This window comes from Pyrgilauda ruficollis, unplaced genomic scaffold (genome assembly GCF_017590135.1).
Source record: "Pyrgilauda ruficollis isolate IOZ18807 unplaced genomic scaffold, ASM1759013v1 scaffold4, whole genome shotgun sequence".
NCBI classification, from domain to species: domain Eukaryota; kingdom Metazoa; phylum Chordata; class Aves; order Passeriformes; family Passeridae; genus Pyrgilauda; species Pyrgilauda ruficollis.
The window spans coordinates 6,650,526-6,673,574 of NW_024525489.1; the positions used below are offsets into that span (position 1 = coordinate 6,650,526).

The window sequence follows — 23,049 nt, forward strand, 5'->3', positions numbered from 1 at the left end:
CGATGTAAAACATTAAGAACTCAGTATTTAAAAAGAAAAAGTTCTATCCAAAAATGCTATGTCCTCTCCATTTCTTGTGCTACAGAGTGCAAAAAGCAAAAGCAGAATTAGGGTCAAGTTTCCTATGGAATAGATGGCCACTGCTTAGAAATTTAAGAGAAGACTACATCCAAGTAGCACAAGTACTTTTAACCAGGTTCATTTTAAATGTATTAATAAATCAGCAGCCACATTTGAATCAATATTAAATAATGGAACAGAATATCTCTACAAAGCCTCAAAATTCTTTGCAATTAGCATGGTTTCATAAATCTTTTTGACAGGAAAAGAAAATTGTAACTACTGAAGAGGGTAACTTACATAACCTACAAAACCTCCTACTTGCTTTACTGCTCCAGAGCTTATTGACAGGAGAAGGCAGCCTAACCAAAACCACCGATAGGCAGTATCTGCAGAGAAGATGTCCAGGCATTTTCAGAAAAAAGGAGACACAACTGTCTAAGCAGACTTGAAGGGCCTCCAGTTCAGAAGTGTGCTCAAAATACAAGGCATTAATTTAAGTGTGAATCCACTGCTTGGGGATGTCAAGGCAAGGAAATGCACAACTGGAAATAAGAAGAAAGCAAAACAGCTAGACAGTATGGAACAGAGGAATTTAGTTGTTTTGTTTTTTAATGCTGACCATGCTTTTTCCTCCTGGAAACATGTACACACAACTATTTATGTACTGTAATTGAGACTGGAAAAAAAATAGTATAATGGTTCTGCTCTTCAAAACTGTTCATAACACTTAAGCCACATAATTTATATTCATTTCATCAAAAAACCATACTTCTTTAAAAAACAAATTCTAGCACTTTGAGATATGTCCCATGAATCTATTTGTATCACTAGCATGCAGGCATGTACATATGCACACAATGTGAGATAGGCTTTACAGGTAATAAGCTATCCATATCTTTAAAATAAGACAAACCCCTGACATAGCTATAAAAGAACATATCAAGTAAATGTGGACTAAAACAACCCAAAAGCCACTGCCAACAGTCTTCATGAAACAAACTTTTTCTTTCTATTCTACAACAGATCTGACAGGGGACAATAGGTTTCAATTAAAAATATAGATAACTACCTTCCCATTAGTCACTGACATAGTTCAAACACAGATTTTTGGCAATAGCGCTACCATAATTAAATTCTTAAACCAAACATTCTTCAGATCACAAGATTTTACATCTACTCCCCCTAAAATGTGTTTATTAGAGAAGTAACAGAGAAGAGCCTTAAGATACTACTATTTTACCACATGTCCAGCTGAAATTATTTTTATATTGCTTCAGAGATCATCTTCAACAGTATGTTCAACCACAGACTCGATAATAGTATTGTCTTTTTTCCTTTTAGTAACTCTAAGAAGCACAATATCACAATCCAGAATTTCAAACAGGATTACTGAGACCCAAACAATTAACTGGTGGAAGGTTATTTACTGAGAGAGGAAGTAGAGTAATGAAACAGAAAAGTTATCAATGGGCCGATGATGCTTACTATAAAATCCCTCTTCCCAAATGTAAAATGTCATTCAAGTACATAATTAAAATTATGCTTGATGTAGAAAGGCTGAGAGAGAAACTAATGGAAGCACTAATATCCCACTAAGTTCACTTGCACAAATAATTTGAAGAACTGTATACATGCAGAATACTGCAGTACTTAAGAAAATGCAATATTTACGTCTCAAGAGTTTCCAGTTTAGCAATGATAATGTTTTTTCATGCAAGCAATTCTGCACAAAAGCCAGATGACAGAGTACAACCCAATCACAAAAGGTTTCATTTTGATGGCTAGACACAGCAGTCATGGTTTAGCACTCAGAAGACTGACTGAAAAAAGAATGTTTATGTAGAGGGACATACAATAGTTTCTTTGCCATTTTTCATTCAGTTCTCCCCACCTGAAAAGATGTTCCATTAACACGAAACAGTAATACAGAGGTATCTTCTGTACCATGTCATACAGAATCAAGCTACACCCACCACTCCTAACACTTGTCTGTGTGCCCTTGAGCCAAACTCTTGCTCTTAAATAGATTCTAGAGCAGGCAAAAGGGAGGAGGGGGGAAGAAAAATCTTTCACTGAATATAGATGTCCCATCAACTGTCAAGAAGTTACTTTGAAGGCATGTGATGATAGGAAGGACAGAATTTAACAGCTAGCAATAAGCACTTGGAAAACAACTGAATCACAGCTAAGTTACAAAAAACCAAATACTGCTAGGGGTAAAAATTAAAAAAAAAAAAAGAAAACTCAAAGCAGACTGTAAGTCTATGTAAGACTTCAAGGGAAAGTCTGGTTTAAGCATGATACACAGTTCAGAGTGCTGATAATGCTTCTTCAGAAAAGACACAAAAACCAGTTTTACTTTTTCTGAAATAACCTGACCCAGAAACCCTTATTATACTCTTGAGTGTCAGCAGTTCTTCCATTAATTTAGCACCAGTTCTTTGGCTTTATCGCTTTTCAGAACAGAACCTGGAGAGCTTAAATTAAGCCAAGAATCATGTGCTTTAAAGTTTTCATGTGTTTTGCTTGTGGAGATGTCAATAACATCAAAGTTCTAGAACTAATTCATAAATGCTGCTAAAAACTGACATCTCCAGAGATTAAACATTGTGTTTGTCTCAGTAGCAACTTGATGCTACAGAACTCTAGGGCTGACATCTATATTTATTTAATTAATGTTTTTCTAACAAAATATTCCATCTTTATACATAACAAGTGGGTAGATTATTTAACTGCATTTTAAAAATACATTTAAGAATAAAATCATGGATGTTGCAGTGTTCTTTTTAAACTGTACTGTACACTCAAGAGAATGCTCCAGGAGATTAAAATTCTGCTGTGGCACTGGGGCATACATATCATTTTACTGTGACGTGTCAGAGATTACCTGCTTCTGTTCTTTCATTTACTTTTCAGAAGAATGAAGCTTTATAACCTTGTAGGCTGTTTTTAGTAACTGACATGTAAAAGAACATCTGCAGCAAATATGTTCATATTTGAGTATAGTATAGGTGAGATTGAGAGAGTCTTCTGAGGGCAGCAAAGGTTTCTGGTGGTCTTTCTGAAACACAAATATTGCTAACATCTCATGTCAGCTGACAAATACATGCTCAGATATTTGACAGGGAAAAATAACACTACATTTAAAAATAAAAAATAGAACTGGAATATGAAAAAAATATAGACAAGGCACACTTAGATCAGGACCAAGAATATAGTTTTGATGAAATTACAGAAATATTTTTGTCTCCTGTAAAACCCACTCGTGTTATACCAATCCTCACAGTGGAATCATGAACCTCATGTCAGATGATCCTTTGTTAAAGAGCAGTAATGCAGAAAGAGAAGCCAACGTACTCCTGGCACTGCAAGGATAACTGCTGCTGAAAGAACTTGAAAACCAGGACACACTTTGGCAAAAATGTCACTCAAAATGACAGATTTATGTAGACAATATACATTTTCCATATTTGTTTTTTCTGACATCACTGAATTATGAAAAAATCTGACAATGCAACTTAACTAGGCTAACCTGACTAGACTAGGTTTTAGTTGCCCATTTTAACATTTGTGTTCTTTCCCTGACCCTTATCACTTATTAAACAGCTGGATGCTGTCTCAAAGTGTAGGAAACCTATTTCCCTACTAACAAAGATAGATTTCAGAAGCATAAACTCAAAATAAAAGGAAAACTTTTTATTTTTTATCTACACAGAAAACACCAAGAAAAAACGTATGGCAGATTGATTTATGCTGAGTTTACGCTAATTTCAGACATGCTTTAAGAATAATATTAATTTTTTGCTCCTTTAATAGGATTAAATTATATGACAATCATCTGCATGCCGTGACAGGACAAGTAACAGCAATAAAGGTACAGAAAACAGAAAGGTTCTAGCAACAGGGGAAGCAAAACTCAAAAGAATTTATTATATTTGACTCAAAGGGTAATTTTATGTTGTATTTTAGAACAAAGCAAAACAGCATAATATTATGCAACTACAAAGGCAAATATATAGCATTTTAAATTATTCAAAAGTGGTAGGAGATTAGCAAAACTATAGATTTTGCACCTGGGATGAAAAACAACTGGATCAGAAACTAACAGCCCCAAGGGAAAAAAATATATGGGTTACAGTGAATGTCAAGGGCACATCCTAACTGCTCACAGGGCAAACCACACATGGGAATGTGTTCATTAGGATGAAAGCAGCAGCAGATCAGTGAGGCTGCACATGGAATCCCCCATCACATTCTGGGTTGTCAAGCCCAGAAGAGATCAGAACACACAAGAGAGGGTGCAGCAAAGAGCTGCTCAGATGGGCATGGCCTTCAGAATATGCCCTGTAAGAAGAAGCTGAAGGAGCCAGGTTTGCTCTGTTGGACAAAGAGGAGGTCCAGGGTACATCTAACAGCAGCCTACAACCACTTGAAGGAATCAAGGACTACAGAGATGATAATTTTCTTGCAGTAGCTGCAGAGAGTACAGAAAGGACCAATGGTCACAAATCATAGCCTGGAAGTTTTAAATTGTGCAGAGGAATGAAGCACTGTTCTCAGAACAGTTATGGAATGTCCTTGAAACTTTGGAGGTTTTAACTCATCCAAAGACACCACTGACCTGATGTAGTGTTGCTAGCAGTCATACTCTCAATGGGAATCAAGGAAACAAGACAAAGAGATCCCACGGTTCCACTTAGCTATTTCCCATTCTGCCACTATGGTTTTAACATTGCCTTCTTAAAAGATCAATGTTTTTCTTGTCTTCCTGCATTTGCTGGCCATCACAAGCCACTGCAAGTACAGTAAAAATAGGTCCTGCTCAGAACAAAATTCTTGTTTTTATTAAGTTAGTAACTTAGTCTCTAATTCAGCACAAGTTACTATTTTTGCCATGTTGTACAACAGTATTTAAATACTAGCTTGATGTAGAAATAAAAATAATCACTTAAAATTTTATTTTACAAGTAGTATATGTTTATGAAAGGTCTTGATTAACAGTCCCTCTGGATGACCACCAGAGAACCATCACTATTTTTACTCAGTGACAGACAACAGCAGCAGGCAAGTTCCTTTAGAAATAGAGATTATATACAAATTTAATTTGCCTCAGATAATTTTGTTTAAAGAATATACCTAAGAGTTAAATTCCTGAAATCACATACTGTCTCAGGACTCATTACAAACTACTTTCAATAAAACATTTCACACACAAAAGAGAACTTTAGTGCAGCCTCAGAAGGCAAAATGGCCATGTAATTTTGTGGGAGGCCACAATGAAGCCTGGAAAAAACAACTGTAAAAAACCTGGTGTAATGCCTTGGCTAATAAGCCCAAGAGCAAGGATAGAGAAGATTATTGCATACTTGTTTTTCTAAACCTAGCATGATACAGGACACCTCTTCTGTGACAAAAAGGCACAACTTTTCTGTAACCTCATCAAATCAGTCACAAAAAAGAATTCAGACTTCATTTCTACCCCACATGAAACAGAAAACACTATGAGGGGAAAGAAGCGTCATCATAAACATGTGGGGTTTGGACCTTTAATAAAGATGTGGTGACTGTGTACCTTGAATAAATCTAACATTTGTTTTTTTAGTAATTAGAAAACACTTAAATCCCAGAACAGTAAGCAAAATAGTTTTAAGTTCACTGACTTGAAAAAACATTCTTTTATGCTACACAGACCTAAAATAAATACGTAAAAGGACCTAAGAATATGCCACTATATCTTGGTTTTCATTTTCCTTCAGATAGAAGTGCTAGAATAAACATTTGTACTAGTTTACGCTGCTGTGTTTTTATGAGGCTAATAACTGAACTGCCAATCAAAACCTGTATAAATACAGCAGTTAAATACCGTCTGCTTTAGAGGCACTTCTATTTACAAGGGAGCTAGCCAAGATTTCCAAAGGACTGCATGGTCTGGTTTGCTTTGATCTCTTAAGCACAAGTTTCTTTATACCTCTTGTTTTGCTATTTATTACACTCTTTGTGTGATCAGGTATGGAAAGAGCACCTGCATAGAACAAAAAAAATCAGGAAAAGTATGACTTAAGAGGAATAATTATGCAACACACAGTTCAATAAAGTAACTTGTGAAAAGCACTTCTATAAGAGCACTTTTGCTGTGATGCTAGATAAAGAAGTACGCATAAAATGGGCTCAGAACAAAAACAGGGGACGAGTTAAACCCAACATCACAGATATAACCTGGCACCTATAGCAACACATCAACTTTGATACTCAACTTTGATACACATACTCATCACTACTCAACTTTGATACACATAGACAAATTACTTTTAACAAACTTTTTTTAGGACATTGAACTGTGCATATGAGTATATGTACATACAAGTGTATGTACACAAAAAAACATAACTAAAATTAAGAGATATGCATATATGTATTAGAAAGTTTCAAAGAATTCTGTTCAACCACTGTCTATAACACTATTATCTTTAGTCTCTTACCACAAATTTAGCATTGTTAATTTCAGCTCAAATAATCCACACACTCTCTCTGGCAGTATTCTGTGAGGAGTAGCTGCTTTTTACTTAGCATAGTGGAGTTAATGCATAAGGGATATGTATAATATGCACAGATCAAAATAGAATAATTACCACCATTAATACTAATGAAAACTTTTATCACTACAACAGAAACTAAATTAGCTACTCATTTGGCTAGTCTACATTAATTTTTGTTTTATGGAATGCATTTTATTCACTTGGTAGAAACAAACATTAAAATGATGCCCCTAATTTATTTAAAACAAATGAATGAACTGGAGTTACCTTGGGCCAGCATATATATTTTAAGGATGTTTCACTTTGAGTAAAGTTTCATTCAGCTCATTTTACCACGTTCATCTTTCTATTTTCTGATGCTGACTTAAGACAGGGTGTTATGAAGATACTCCATGTTCAGGAGAGCAGAGATACACGTTTGCACAGCAATGACCTAACTGCGTTTTAGACCCCAGAAATGTGACTGGGATTTATGTGGGTTATTGCTTTTCTGACTCTGTACAGACAAGGTAAGATCTTGAAGTAAAAATGGTTCTGTAGATTTTAGGTATTTTATCAAAAAGAGAAAGACAGACACTGTGTTCCTAAAACCAGCAAAAATCATATAGACAGAGTATCTTCAGCCTTGAAGAAAAAAATCCCTATTTTCTGCTACAGGGGATTTTAGAGTTTTAGTTTAGATCTGCAAAACAAACAGAGTAATTAAGGCAATAACACAGAGGGAAACAGATTTGTTTAGGAGTTTGTTTTCAATTTGTTTCTGTTTCTGCACAAAACTTTCATAAATTTTACCTTCAACTTACAAGTTAATAGCACCTTAACATCATTATTCTTGTTATAAAGGCACTTAGGGAGCCTGTTCAAAATAATGTTTAAACAAGCATATTGTTATTGAACTATTAATCAGCAAAAGCTGTAACGGTTATCTGAGTCAGCCTGAACTTTTGCATGTTTTCTTGAGACAGTTCTAATATTAAGTCTTCTAAATCTGTCAAAGTCAATAAAAAAAGAGAGCCAGAGTATTAAAAACAAAAAATTGAACAAAATAAATGTGGCCTATTTTTGGCACACAGAAGGGCAAGGGTTTTTTTTTCTTAATAAAAACAACCCCTTCACAAGGCAATGTACTGCAACAAATCCTTGATAACTACTTTGAAAGCATTCACCAGAACAACTGAGGTGCCATGGAGGGAACAGGCTGCAAAAAGTGATACCGAAGGAGCCAGAGGAAAAGCACCAGAGGCACAGAAATGGCTCAGTCACCTCAAGAAACCTCACTGTCACTGACACAGTATTTCAGCTGAAGAGCTGCAACAGGCCAACGCTGCCAGAGAGAATCCGCTGGGGAATCACTACCGAGATCCAAGATAAGCAATCCCAAGCCTTGCACAGCACACAGGCCAAGAGGCACAGAGCTCAGCGAGGCTGGTTCTGTGAATGGGACCGTACGTGTCCATCCCTGCTGCAGCCGGCATGAGAGGCTCAGCATTCCTGGAGCCACGGCCGTGGTCAGCATCCCTCACACGGAGCTGGACCTCAGCTGGCACATGGGAATTCTGCCACTGGTGCGTCTCCAAGGTGGCACAGAGCATTTAAGGTCTGGAGTCACTGTGAACATCTCCTCCAGGGCACTCACCTAAGAGCTATCCCATTTTACCACGCTGATGTGCCACTACACGTTAGTACCACTGATGTTTCTTTTGGCTTACCCCAAAACAGGACTGGCCACTCCTCTGTGGGCAACACTGACCCATCCCAGAAGTCCTACAGAGCTTAGTATGACCCACTGAAAATGTCTAATAATCTTGCTGTTAAGATTCACAAACCATCCTTGATGTCAGACAGACTATTCAGGTGCTACATTAGAAATACTGGAAGTGTTAGCCTGCCAGGAGTGGGATCTGCAACACGAAACATGTACATACAATGTAGTCTATCTACCTGAAGCCACAACTCAAAAGGAGGTTAGGAAAAATGAAGATAGTACCAGACTCATTTAATTTAGGGATAATGTTATGAAAAGAGAGGTTTGCATGAGAACATTCACTTTTTAGTGTTTTCTTCTAACTTTTCACAGTGTTAAATGTGATTCTTTATGGTCTTAAAAACCTTAACATTAAAGAAAAGGCATATAATTTAGAAGAAAAAATAGACCAACTTAAGTGTTTTTAGAAGTTAATTTGATTTCACTCAGTGACCTTCAAGTGTGCAAGCAACCACTTACTGAGAAGTGCTGAACACTCAACTTGCAATAAAAACAAGGAAAGCAGAGGGCAGTCATGCATGTTGACTGCCTCACAGCCAGCAGAGCATCTTCATAACCTGTTAACATCTACATAGTTTTCATCTTATTGTAATTAAAAATATAAGTTTCCCCCTTCCAGAGTTTGAAGTCATTAACATCTATTGACAGCTATAAATTAGAGACAATGTAGATGGCAAGAAAAGTTTTCTTTCTTTACAAATAGATCTAAACCAACACCGAAAACATGGCAGCATTCATACTCAAATTCCAGGCAGCATGAGTCTTAATTCCACAGAAAATCTGTGTTGACAACACAATATTTTCCTGCATGTGCATTATCCCTTCACTACGCTATAAATACATAGGAGCTTCCCTCTTCCCAAAATGCAAATATATACATATATACACTAGTTTTGAAATGTAAAAATCATCAGGTTGCACAGTACCATCTCAGACTTGCTAAAAACCCTGGCTTTTTACAGGCTTAATTAACCCTGGCTTAATTACACAGTTGAAGCTTTTCCTTCTTGAAACCTCCTCCACCAAAGGTGAGAAGCAGAGGGAATTCTCCCATTTCATTCTTTAATCCCAGCCTATACCTGAGGATGGCCTCTCTTCCTAAGAACTCTGCAACATTCGTATTCCAAATACAAAAATTTCATTTTCAGATAAACCAGGATGATCCTTTTTTATTACCATAAAGACTGAAGCTTGTTCTAATGTCAAATGGCAAACTGCCTCAAAGACAATTCCTGATCAAGCTTCTCCTTTGGGATGGGAAGGAAATAAAAAAAAAAAAAAAAAAAGTCTGAAATACCAAGGATTTGATAAGAGCCTCGTCAAATATCTGATGACAAGTGTCTTGTTCACTAACAAGCAGTAACGGTTTTAACTGGCATTGTACTACAGACCAAAAAGGTATCTGACATACACATTAAAAAAATAATTTTATATATATATATATGTGTGTGTGTGTGTGTGTGAAAGTACCACTATTTTTACTGTAACTCCTTTGGAAAGAAAAGAATTCCTCTATCATGAGAAATTACATTTCAAAATTAAATTCAGTTAACTGCACATGTAAGTTACTCTCATTTTCATTTTGATTTTCAGGTCTGCATTAACTATCATAATACATATAGTTTCATATCAAGACATCCTAATTTATGTGACACTGAAACTACAATGAACTACACCAAAAATCTACTTTAAACAATTTGCAATCTGTAGCAACACTAGGATGAAAAAGAAATAACCATGAAAGAAACAGAACTATGAAGCACACACAATACACTCCAGCTTCTTTGAAAGTGTATGGAACAAACAAATCTACACTGCAAATGGACTGCACAAGAAAAAAAGAAGCGGCTATTTAATAAAAAAAGAAGTGGCCTACAGAACTCATTGCTGTCCAAAGCTCTATTCAATCAATTAACATTAAACCAAGCACAGTACTCGTGTCTTCAATGGGCCCCTCAGGGTGGTGCCTCCAAGAGAGCTGCAGAGGAACTTTTTATAAGGGTGTGTAGGGATAGGACAAGAGAGAATGGCTTTAAATTGACAGAGGGCAGAATTTGATCAAGTATTAGGAATAAATTCTTCACTGTGAAACACTGGAAGAGGTTGCCTAGAGAATTTACAGATACCCTGTCCCTCAAAAGTGTTCAAGGCCAGGTTGGATAGGGCTTTGAGCAACATGGTCTAGTAGAAGGCGTCCTAGTGGAAGGTGTCCCTTTCCATGGCAGGGGCGTTGGAACCAGCTGTTCTTTCAGCTCTCTTCCAACCGACATCATTCTTTGATGCCAGAGCAGCCAGAGGGAGGATGTGCCTGGAAGCTGGGACCCTCTCCTGACTCACTGCCTGGGTGGAGGGCAGATCCCAGGATACAGTTCAAGTGCTGAACAGCAGTGGGGCTGGGGCACAGCTCACAGCTGATCCCACCTTAGCCAGGCAAGCTAGGATGCAGGCACAGCAAGTATGAAGTGTCTGAGTGCACCAGCACAAACACCTGTGCTGTGAAGGGCTTGGAGAAGAGGGGTATTTTCTCTAAAGCACACCAAGATGCATCTGTGCAGAACACATTTTCTGTGACCAAATATCAATGGGCACAATGCAAGGACTTCTTTCCAAACTTCCTCAGTACTTTGAATTCATGTGGCTAGAATTTTACTCCAAGTCTTGTAGATTTTAAATTATAGTAGAATTTAAGAACATTGTATTGCCAAATCAAGTATATAAAATTTAAAATAAACCCTCTACAAGGAAGTGGTAACTAGGCCATTTTACAAATATAAGTTCTCTGAAATTCAGAACATCATTTAGCCAAATACACACACATACACCTACATACAGACACTATCACACACACTTGCAGCAGCATTAGAAGTTTTGATACAGTCTTTCTCAGAAAGAGAAAAGCCAGAGAAGAGTTCTAACTTTATTTTCACTAGAAGAAAAAACTCAACATGCATAGCTGCATGGACCACTGTAAAGAGCCTTCAGACAACTCCTCTCACTTCTACTTACAAGACTGCACACAGCTGTTATTTTTTCACATATTAATTTTCCAACTCATCATCTTTTTCATCCATGCGAAAATTAAAAAGATGCATCAATACTTCATGTTCCAGCAAAGCTTCTTTCTGGAAGTCTACACAAACCACCCCAATTCTATCAGTATTATAGGAACTCTTTTTGAGAAACCAGTCAGAAAGTCCATGCTTCTTTAGAGAGATGCCCAGAATAGCCCAGTAATAACCTAACTCCCTGCTGACACAAAAGTGACAGATTTAACCTCTAAAATCAGGTGAACTGGAAACCTAGGCAGGGTCCTAATGGGAGAGTTGGTCTCTGGACAGACTGTCTCTTAATGTGAACAGAACATCCTCAAGGCGTCAAAACAAGCAGTCTAAACCTTTCACAAAAGGTGACTTTCACAAAAAGCTCCTATAGATTCAAGTTGCTAAAATGCCAGTGCTTTGGAAATGGGGAAAAAATTACTTGATATGAATACATGAATTTTGTATGAGCAAAACACTCCCTGAGTTTAAAGGTCTCGAAGAGAAGCGCCCAAGCACAGCTGCACCCAGGGATGAGGCTGCAGGGAGCTGTGCAGTAATGGTGACACCTCGTGGTGCCAAACACAGAAACACAGACCTCTCTCTTCCCAAACACAGCCTACCTTATACCCATCCACCTGTGGTAGTTCCTGCAGAGACAGGAGCTACAAATCACATCAAATGTGTTTTCACACCTCCTGTATCTCACAGACCTGTCTTAAGAAGTGTCTTCCTTATCCCTGTGTCACAGTTCTGACAAGCACACATAGAAAACAGCAGAAGTGATTACATGCAATGTTTAATGCACAAATGCTAAATGAACAGATGAAGAAAGCCAGCCCAGCTTTAACATCTTTTGGTTAAATGACTATAGAGAAATTACTGTAAGCAAAAGTTTCAGAGAAGCAAGTCAACAGGGCCAGTTACATAAAAATTAACGTTGTCATTAATAAATTTAATTCAGCTACATATAAGATGCCTTTCCTTCGTTCTGGTATCTCCCATCTCCAACAGACACTCAAATGCATTACCTTCTGCAGCTTCACAAACAGATATCTCAGATTCCACAGATCACACTGCATGTACTTGAGAAGTCACTTTGCCTCCCCACTGCAGAAGTTAGAATCTCAGATTCCACAGATCATCACACTGCATGTACTTGAGAAGTCACTTTGCCTCCCCACTGCAGAAGTTAGTGCCAAGTTTTACCCAAAGATACAAGTTTTAAAAAGCAGAGTGTCTATTTCTTTCAGTAAGTGCTCAGTATAAAAATCAAAGAAAAAAAAGCAACTTTAAATACTGTTATAAAACCAAAGTAGGAAGGCAAGAAACAAAAAGCACTTTTTATTGCTCTACTTGAGCTTCAGGAGGGTTACAGGAGTGAATTTAGATGTGACTTGGGTATGACAAAACAAGAATAATTTCATGCAGTAAAGCAGCTAACATTTCAAACTGTTTCGGGAAAAAGAGTTATTTTCTAAGGGAAATCTCCCTCCAGTTTCCCACCTGTATTTCTTCCTCATGTTCATACATGCACAGTAACTAAGTTTTTCAAGTGACACCTGAAATCAACTATTTCATACAGCTAAAATGGCATCTATGTAGCATCTAAAAGATAGCAGACCAGTATCATCCCAAGACATTTAGTTTTTCAAAATATGCATGAAAAACTTATTAGTTACATGGATCAACAGTGAGGAATCACTATAAAAAGGATGAAATTTCTGAAGGTAAATTGTAACAATTGCCTTCTTTCAGAAACTGCATGCCTTGCCTGTGACGTGAAAATCCATTAGGAACTTCTGAAATGGTTACCATAATATCCATACCGTGACCACTCTATGGCCCCACGGGCTTACCCAGGAATATTTTTTAATGAGTTTATTCTACATCCAGGGTTATTTTCACATCTCTCCTAGAGCAGAAACCTCAGTTATAGAGCACCGGGCATGGATATGCTTCGGTTGGTGAAAAAGCTAAAGGAAGAGGCCCAAAGAAAACATAGGGGTCCTTGTGCAGCAACTGGAGGGTGCAAAGAAACCAGAATGCTCAGGACTGAGGAGTTTTGAGAGTCAGAGCAGAACTGTTTTTACATAAAGTGAAATAGTAAGGGATTTGAAGCAGGACTACAGAATCAAGGCCAGGATCCCTTGGAAGAGAAATAGCTCTGCAAGCTGCAATTTTTAGAGCCTGGAGAAAAGAGATAGGGCAGTATTCAAGAACAGGAAGACTAAAAGGGAAAATCAAATTAGCAGGGGTGAAATTAACTCCAGACCTGCTCTAGAAGGAAGTGAACACACGTGTAACCACTGTTTCTCTTCTCTTTTACCCCCTTTCTCTTTGCTGTCAAGAGCAATAGGTCTGTTTTGTGACCATGAGAGCTCCTGGCTTTTGGAAGAGCCACTGGTAGCAAAACCTCTCAGCAACATTCCACTCCTGTGAAATTGCACCTGAGTATAAATTAACTCTGTGTTTAACAACACATATTTTTGGCCCTACACTTCTTGGCAGCACAGTTTAAGCACAGCTAGATGTTCTTGTAGCATCATGATTCAAATATATCCATAAAGCAACGAACATTTTCAAATTGCTGTTGGCTAAGGTCATGTTTTGCAAACTTCTAACTGCTATGAAGTGAAGCTTACCTATTTTTTTTGGAATTTTCATCTTTCCCTCTTTTAACTCCAAAAATTCTTGTAATCAGAGCACTAAAAAGAAGTGTAGATGAATTTCGTACCTAGTGGAAAAAATAAGAACTACACTTTAAAAATCCCTTTGAAATGTACAATCTTTTTTAAAATACCATTAATGTATAGTCAAAAAGAGTAACAGCTGAGTGAAAAGCATGCTACAGGTCAGCACATGGAAACTGTTAATTCAGAGCATCCTTCCAATGAAGATGGTACCACTGGAAAGTTGAGGTTCTTTGGAGATGTCTATCTTTATTATAAGGAATACATCCAGATTTTTAGTGGCTCAAAGCATTCACCCTTATGCACAGCAGATCATGAAGTGATCTGAACATCCCATATAAGATCTTTAAATCAAGAGCAAAGTAACAGTCAGAACGAACACAAATGCACTTCTTACTAGCTAAGTGCACTCACTCAAAATTTAACAGCCAGACAGACTTTAACCTGTAAGGTAATCTGTGTCCCTACCTTTTGTGGATGTCAGTAGTTCACATTAAGAAAAATTAAACAAAACCAAAAACAACCAAGATCAAAATCATGACTTTTTTGCAAGTCTACATTATTTTTTACTGTACCTTGAAATACTACATTCCAGAAATTGTGGTACTGCCATTTACAAACATGACCAAAGCTTCACTGCACAGGACCACTCCTGTTAAACTAGACAAGCAAAAATAAGAATTAACTTACTGCCCAGACAGGTGACATAAACCCTAGAATTGATGCTTTTATTCCATCTGCAACATAAGGCATGATGTTTTCACCTAAACGTGTATCCCTATACAGTGCCCGGAGGATATTTAAAGCATGAACCTGTGGTGGGAGAAGAAATACATGAAAAACATAAATTAATTAGTAAATATCTGAAATTTCATTTATGTAATTACAACAGTGAACATGCAAAGCAAAAACAATCTATATACACATTTACAGCACTTTAATTCCATATTAAATACAATAAATACTGCTGCTTAAAAATGCATTAAAATAGTACTGCAGTTAACACTGTTAATAGCAGTTACAGTTTAAAAATATATTCCTCTAACAACTATAGTCTAGGCATTGCAAGTGAAGGCCAACATTCTTTTATCCTTAGCTTATCATGGCTGTAAAAATAACTTTTGAAGTTCAGAATCATCTTTTCCAACATTCTTGACACACTGTAGATACTGTGAGAAAAAATAAACTACAGCTCACAGGAGGGCAATATTAAGCTAAAACTGACAACCAGGCTTACTCTACCATGTGGAGCATTTTCTGATATTTCTCTACCCTCTGTAAGGGAAGGTGCTAATACACGTAGCTTCATAGACTTTGACAAGGCCAAACAAAACCATACCAGCAGAAAATCTGGCAGAGTCATTAGGACATCCTTCTGTGTATTGAGAACAAATTATGGCTTGCACTTACAAACAGACAGAGAGTAAATGATAACATTTTGAAGATAAAGGTCATGTCTTTAAAATAAGTTTTTTAGTATTCCAAACATATGTAATTAAGTTTTAAGTATGACTAAAATCAGTTTTCATGTAGTGTTTCACTATGATTCATGCACAAATAACTCATTTATTTACTTTAAATGTAAGCAAAGCTTGCTTGCTCATTTACAAACTTGCAGAAAGGAAGTTACTTATCTATCTGTTTAGAAATATACTCCAGGCACTAAATTGCTCATATATGACTTCATTTGCTGTACTATAAAAAGACCTATGGAATTATGTCCAATCCATTTTTTAATATATTTTACAGTAACTTTGTAACCTCTACACATGCAAAGCTTTTAAAATTTAGCTATAGATAGTAAGAACAGACTATCCTCATTAAAAAAAACACTATTTCCTTAACTGTTCGAAATAACCTGAACACACTTTTGACATTTGCCTTTTGATGAGAGGCTGAATTTTACCTGTGGAATTACACTTAAAGATTCATTCAAAGGTGCAGCCAGAGATATCAATTCTTTCATTGCCATTTTCAGCAAATCTGTTTTGCCCTTCTTTGGTTCTGATGCCAACAAAGCCTACAGAAAGCAGAAAAAAGAATTTAAAAAATCAGGTGTTTCTAGCCATTTTTCTGTACTACCAGTTCTTCTCTCATTCCTGTATTTACCATAGCACAGCCTAGCTTCTGACCATACAAAATGACTAAGAAAAATTTGCAAAAAATTATGTTTCAGTTTCAACTCAGCTTTGTTCAAAGCTTGTCAGTGTAAAAATCATAGCATTTTAGACAGCAAAAGTATCTGCTATACTATAAATACCTACATTTCCTAGTATGGTTTTTTTTAAGGTTAATAATACCTATTTGAGATGACAAGGGCTGGCCAAATAATAAATTCTAGTTTGCAACACAGGATAAAACAAGCAGCACATTTTTTAAATAAGGGAAGAGATGCATCCCTCTCCAAAGAGTATTTCAGTGGATAGGACATCCAGCTGAGATGAAAATACTCTAAATTAGTTCTCTAAAAATCAGGACGGAATTTAGAACAGTCTCTCTTTATTCATTAGCCTTGCTGAATTTTTGCAAGCTAGGACAAATGGATAATCATAAATCATTTATTACCAATAAAAGATTATCATCTATTTGTGCTTTGGGGCCTGGAGTCTGTTCAGCATCAGCAAGAACCAAATGAATTACAGAGTTTAGGCAGAAACTCCAGAGTAACTTCTGTCAGTCTATCAGTATCTGTAATGATAGGAGAAACAGAGGGCTGGTGGGAAAAAAAAAAAAAAAGGTGTTCATGAAGTATAAAAGAGAGGAGAATGACCTGAAGACTAAAATTTCATAATGTTAAAGCTGAAAATCATGTTTTCCCACCCACTAACTAGAGCTGCACCTTTGCACTATTTAGTAATAACATTCCTATATTAAAGAGGTCATGGAATGGTTATAACCTCAAAAATTACATATTCTCATTAAAATAGATGTGTTTTAGGTTAACAAGAACACATCACAGGATGTGAATAGCAAAGAGACCACACTGCAGTAATAAAATAACCTTCTTTTACTGCTGTTAGGATACACATTACAGCTTGTATTTTTATTATCTAAATGCCACATGGCATTGACAGTTCAATTCATTTTACTGAGTCTACAGGCACATTCAAAGCTACTACCAAAAAACACTACCACCTCTCTTTACTATAAAATTACAGTATGAAAATAGTTTATTTCAGACTAATCCCAATGTTAATTTAAAACTTTCCTGTTAATTGACTAAACTTTGTACTCTTCCAGAGCTGTCAAAAAAGAAGCCTCTGACCTATTTTTCCCACAGAACTGTGGCACAGTGCAAGCTTTGCCCTGTGGAGTCAGTAGGCCAACTGCAGACTACACATGCAGTGGGATATCACTGCGTCCACTTAGTTCTTACAGTAACCTAACATTTTACTAAAAAACTGATTCAAAAATGCTGGGTTTTTTTCCACACTGTCAAGATTAAATCTAGATAATGTCCATCAGATTCCAGCTGTGTGGTGTGAATGGGGAAACCAGAAAACATGAAATCACTAAATTCCTTCTGCAGACAACTTACTCTTAGAAGTAAGAAAGCTATTTAACTGCTGAAAATGAACAGGAAAAATGTCTGAAACCAGTGCCCTACTTCTGATCTCTGCTGCCTTGCACACACATCTAGCAAGCCAGGAGCAGGCTGTGACTGACATAAGAGGTCAGACAGAAGCTGGCTGCCTCAACTTTCTCAGGGCAAACTCAGAGTGGAAAACAAGCAAGATGAATTATTCTGGCAGGGAGAGCTTGCTCCCAGCAGCCCCTCAGATCCTTGGAACGTGCTTGAGACTGTACTTCAGAGAGTGGAGAAAGTTACAAACCGTACTGTTACTCTTGGACTCCTGTCTTAGAAAACTGGTTGAAAATCAAGATCATGGAGGTTAATTAAGGGGAAAGCAAATATGGCTGCTTTAAGGAACAAAGGAATGAAAATAAGTGAAGTGTAATCTGCAAAATCAACTCTGCAGTGACTGACCCCACAAGGACGTAGATGAGGTGCTGCATACTAATGTGAGGCACTCAGCAAGAGGTGACACTTCAAGCAGAGACAAAACACTGCCATCCCACCATCAGTCCTGAACTCAGCAGAAGTCAAAGAGGCTGGGATTAATGGAGCTGAATGTAACACAGGGAGTGGGAAGAATGAGGGAGCATGGCCCCACATTCTCAGATAGAAGTCTTCAGTAATGTACTCCTTCATTGTGCTTGAGACTGCCAGTCAACACCAGTCAGTGTGACACTATTACTTGTGCTTTACTGCTGGTGAGTGGCCTTCCCAGTTTTTTGCAGTATTTAATAGGTCACCATTTTACAATTCTGTGAAGGTCTGTTCATATTCTACCACCCTCCCACTTTGCACTGAAGTAGCACATAGTTAACAAAGCCTTACTTAATCTGTGAATTATCTATGAATTTGTCAGAATTACTACAGTTGTAACACAAAGCCTAAACACAGTCTTTAGAAATGCCATTGAAATCTACCACAAGCCAAAAATCTCAACAGTCAATAGAACTGAGATGCCAAACATGGCTCAATTACAAACAGCTTCTTGGTTGCAGGAAGGCAATAAAAGTCTGCATAAAAAAAAAAACCCAAAGAACTGTTTGATTAAAAGGGGTTGAAGTGGGAAAAATAAATACGTAATTTCCTTTTTTTTATGACCTTTCTGGAGGATATATTTAAATCAGAGGCAGTGACATTAGTTGGTACCTGTATGTAGAATGGAATTCCTGCACTCCGTCGGGTTGCACACAGTGTGGAAGAAGGATCACAAGATTTGATTTCTTCTAACACACAGCTTAGCCACTGCTCTGGCATCTTGTGCAGACTCTCGCTGTTACATCTACACCAAACAGATACATATGAAACATGAAACAAGTGAATAAAACAAGGACAAAGTCAAAGAAAGCATTGAGCAACCTTAAGTATTTCTTACTGCATGTCAACATCTCCAAACACATATACAGATTTATATTATGAAATCAGTTTAATTTTAAACAAAAGTGTGTATTTTTCCAGCGCTGGTACAAATAATGTTAACCCTACTTATTAAGTGCCACTAGCAAAATATATTTAACTGAACAGAAAACAAGATTCTGTGCTTCGCTGCAACAACTCTCTTCTGCCAAAAATTATTACCATGTTTTGGAGAAAAAAGGCAAGGACATATGCACATCAGCCACTGTGCAGGAAGTGACACCTCACAAATTCATATCTTTGGTGCCACACAGTAGCTGATGTGTGCCCCTTTATACTAGCTATTATTGGTGTTTATAAACATACAAACTGAAACTGAAGCCCCCCAAAGTGAGTATATATTATGTAAATAACCCTGCAAACCTCAGAGCAATGGAAGGAATGAAAAATAAGGCAAAACACTCTTTTCGATACTAAGTCTGTCAAACTTTTCATAAAGCACCTAAATTCCTCTCCTATCATCAAATACTCCTCCTCTGCAGTTATAAAACTCAGCATTGCCTGAAAGCAAACGACTTCCAAGGACAAGGAGAAACTCAAGTCTACTTCAATTACTGGTGCTGTTCAGTTCAATAAAATGCACCACATTCAGTGTGCAACACCAGCCCATTAATCTCATGTCAATGTTCCAAAAGGATCATTCATTGTAACAAAAATTTCTATTAACAGGACATTGCTATTAAAACCTGTCACACTGGTTTGATAGGTGATTCAGAGTAGAAGAAATAATTCATCACTGTGGGCAATACAGCTGCAACTATCTCAACCATGCAGGACTTGCCTTACCTAAAAATACAAACTATAATTAAATTCACGATGAGGTAGTGAGACCTATGGTAAGACTACAATCAAGTTTTCTACCTGGGTGACTGAAATAAAGAATTTAAAAGCAGAGGTAAACGGCAGCAGGTACTGGTGTGAAAAACAAAATCTAATGGAAGGTCCGCATATATTCCCTTCTTCATCCTCCTCTTATTAAAGCAAGAATTTACACTGGCTAAAAACCTGATCATGAACAATAAATGAGGCTTTAATCTGCAGTGAAACTCTCCATTTCCTTCTTTTACAAAAAAAAACACGGAAAAGTAGTAATGCAGAAACCTGAGGCTGCAGGAAGTGCCAGACAGGTCAGCAGAAAACACAGGACACTTCTCACTCTTCAGTAATTCCTGCAGGATTTCCACCACATTTCCTACACTGCTGCCAGGCATTCTCCTCATTTTTTAAGGGCAGCACCTCTTCAAAAGGGCAGTCAGAATGCAAACCACCAGATCAGAGCTCAAGAGGAACGGGACTTCACAAGCGATACTCACCTCGTACCATGGCATAAAAGAAAGGCACTTACCGCCCCAAGTCTATCACAGGAGCAATCAGATCAACCTGGAAACTCACAGTGAATTCTCTTGCTTTAACTATTCTCTTTCTTTTGCTGATAGTTGTTTGCCCTTGCTTATTTGCAGGATGCATTCCTTTGCTCACTTTTGGGTACACAATGAGGATACAACTCTAAGATTGAGACCACACAATTTCTTATAGATCTCCTCCGTGAGTCTCAGCAATTAAGAAATTAAGACACTACTTTGCAGTTCTCTTCAACCACATCAACACATTCTGCAAAATCTGCTCCTTCTGATCATGGAGACACCTGGTCTTACCTCCCTAGCTAAGCAGAATTTAAATGTCTCCATTCAATCATGCAGAGAACAGTGCTTATCTCTCTTCACTATGTTATCTTAGTATTAACATGAACACCCCATGAGAAATACCTACATCTGCTGGGGTGCAGAGGAGCACAAAGTAAAGCATTAAGGAAATATTTAGAATTTGCTATGCAGCACACTGAATATTTTATTCCTAAGTAAACTGAGGGATTTTTCTCCTCTCAGTATTAGTAGAAAGAGGACAAGCATACTCAAGTCAAATAAACTTCAGACTCCCTTAAAGCCATATTGCTTTAATCTTGCCACAAGTAATTCTACCTTGTTCAGTCACCCACCAATGCACTTTTATTTATTAGAAGGTGAAAGAGTTGCTGCTGTAGAGTTAGAAACATTAGAGACTATTGACTTTGCAATGGAGATGACTACTCCCTTCCATTTGGCAGCTCTGTCGTCTTGTGGTCTGGCAAGAAGAATATTGTCATAAGAAGCAGGTGGCCATAAATTTTAAGAATAACCAAGCTTTACAATAAAATTAAGGCCTCAAGATCAAATGTCATTTTCCAGAACTAAATGGTAATTATTTCTATCAGATCAAACATATATTGTTGATAATGAAAATGCAACACAGTAAGTTGATACACAAATTACTTAAGATGCAGTACATTAAGTGTAATCCACAATTTTCTCTCTGTTCATCTGTCAGTTTAAACAATTTGACACATGCCCCAAACCCTTTCTGTGTTCAGTATCAATCCTAAGTTAAAGCTAAACTCCTCTCTCTAAACCATATATCTGTATTTTCTCCTATCTGAAATAAATGGTGTGCTAACAATGGGTCAGTCTTGAATTTGGCCTTCCTAGATGCAAGTGCCTTGTGGCATAAACATCACAAGATCAGAAGCGTTTTTCTACATGTGTATATCCAGAATTCAATGATTGCAATCACTGTAAGCAGTTACTATCTAGGGAAAGAGTTTCTTTCACCATTTTCTCCTCGCTCAACAGGTCTGCAGTATTATTCTTTTTCACATAAGTAATATGATTCCCATTTTTTATAGACACTGCCCCTGGTACTTTTGAGACTGGAATCTAACCTCAAAAACACATTACTATTTAATTTATAGGTCTGCTTTTAAGACAACTCCTCTGAAACTACAAAGTCCTTCTACTTGCATCCTCCTTGTCATAGCATCTACTCTACAGGAAACAAAATTTTCCAGATTATATAGGTGCATTGAGAAGGGTTTGAGGTTTCTCTGTTGGCAAAGCAGGGCAGAGAGAACCTTGGGTGGCTTCAAAATTTCACACAGTATCATTACCCCAAATCTCTCACACCAAGCAGGAAAAGTAATGGAAGGGAAAACATGAACAGTGTTAAAAATTAATACATCTTCAACCTGAGCAGTGCCTTAACATTGTATTTCATGCTTCCTTATGTCATGTATTTCCTAACACTACAAGCAGTGTTTCTCCCACTTGCTTTCTCTCCCTTCACACTCTTTCCCTCACATCCATGATTATACTTTTGCTAAAAAGTTATTTACAATTTTGGTAAGTTTCACTAGAAAGTTCATTAGTGATATTTCCATTTTACAAGTCTTCCTGGCAGATCATAGCAGGCTGGGAAAGCAAAGAGTAACAGTCACTTCAGAGCAAAAAAAAAGAGAGAGAGAAGCAGGTTTTACTACAAAGGATTAGCCTTCTCCAAAAGAAATATTACAGAAGATCAGACACTGACTAGGTACACATAAGTAATTTTCAATGATACTGGCAGATTAAACATTTTTTAAATAAAAGCATGATTTTCATCTTTCTTTTAGTAAACTACAGCTTTCCAGAAAACTGTTATGAACTTAACTTACTGCAGCCCCTAAAATAGTGCTCACCACTATTTAAGTTCCAATCAAACATTTGAAAGTGTTCAAAATAAATTATTCCTAAGTAAACACATTGCACTGTATGAGACTACTCTTCCCAAACCTTACACTTGCATTCTTCAACTTTAGTGAAGCAAAGCACTACCACCATAACTATGCAATACCATTTCAGATTTCCAGAAAACTACCTAATCTCTCAGCAAAGAGATCACTGAATAAAAGAAATGCAAAGCAGGCAAAATGTAATTTGGGACAGAGAAATTGCCTGAGTAATAAGGATTACAGGAAATTCAAGCTTTCAATTTTAAAACTGATTTCTGACTTTTCTGAACCAGCATGTTATCAGACCAAATGAAGATTTTTTTAATTTCTCCAGGCCTTTGACAGGAAATACTCTTTTTAAAAACACATTGCTCATTTCATTGA

The 23,049-nt window shown here is 37.1% G+C and overlaps 1 protein-coding gene across 2 annotated transcripts in view; it reads right to left on the reverse strand.

Annotated features, from left to right (window-relative positions):
- Positions 1-23,049, reverse strand: part of THADA (THADA armadillo repeat containing) — a 154,371-nt gene that overhangs the window by 105,925 nt on the left and 25,397 nt on the right. For both annotated transcript variants that reach the window (XM_041477307.1, XM_041477306.1), the window contains exons 23-26: positions 18,819-18,951; positions 16,002-16,115; positions 14,786-14,908; positions 14,048-14,139 (exon numbers count right to left, since the gene is read on the reverse strand). In XM_041477307.1, coding sequence (XP_041333241.1) covers positions 14,048-14,139; positions 14,786-14,908; positions 16,002-16,115; positions 18,819-18,951 — 462 coding nt within the window. The remainder of the gene's footprint in view (positions 1-14,047; positions 14,140-14,785; positions 14,909-16,001; positions 16,116-18,818; positions 18,952-23,049) is intronic.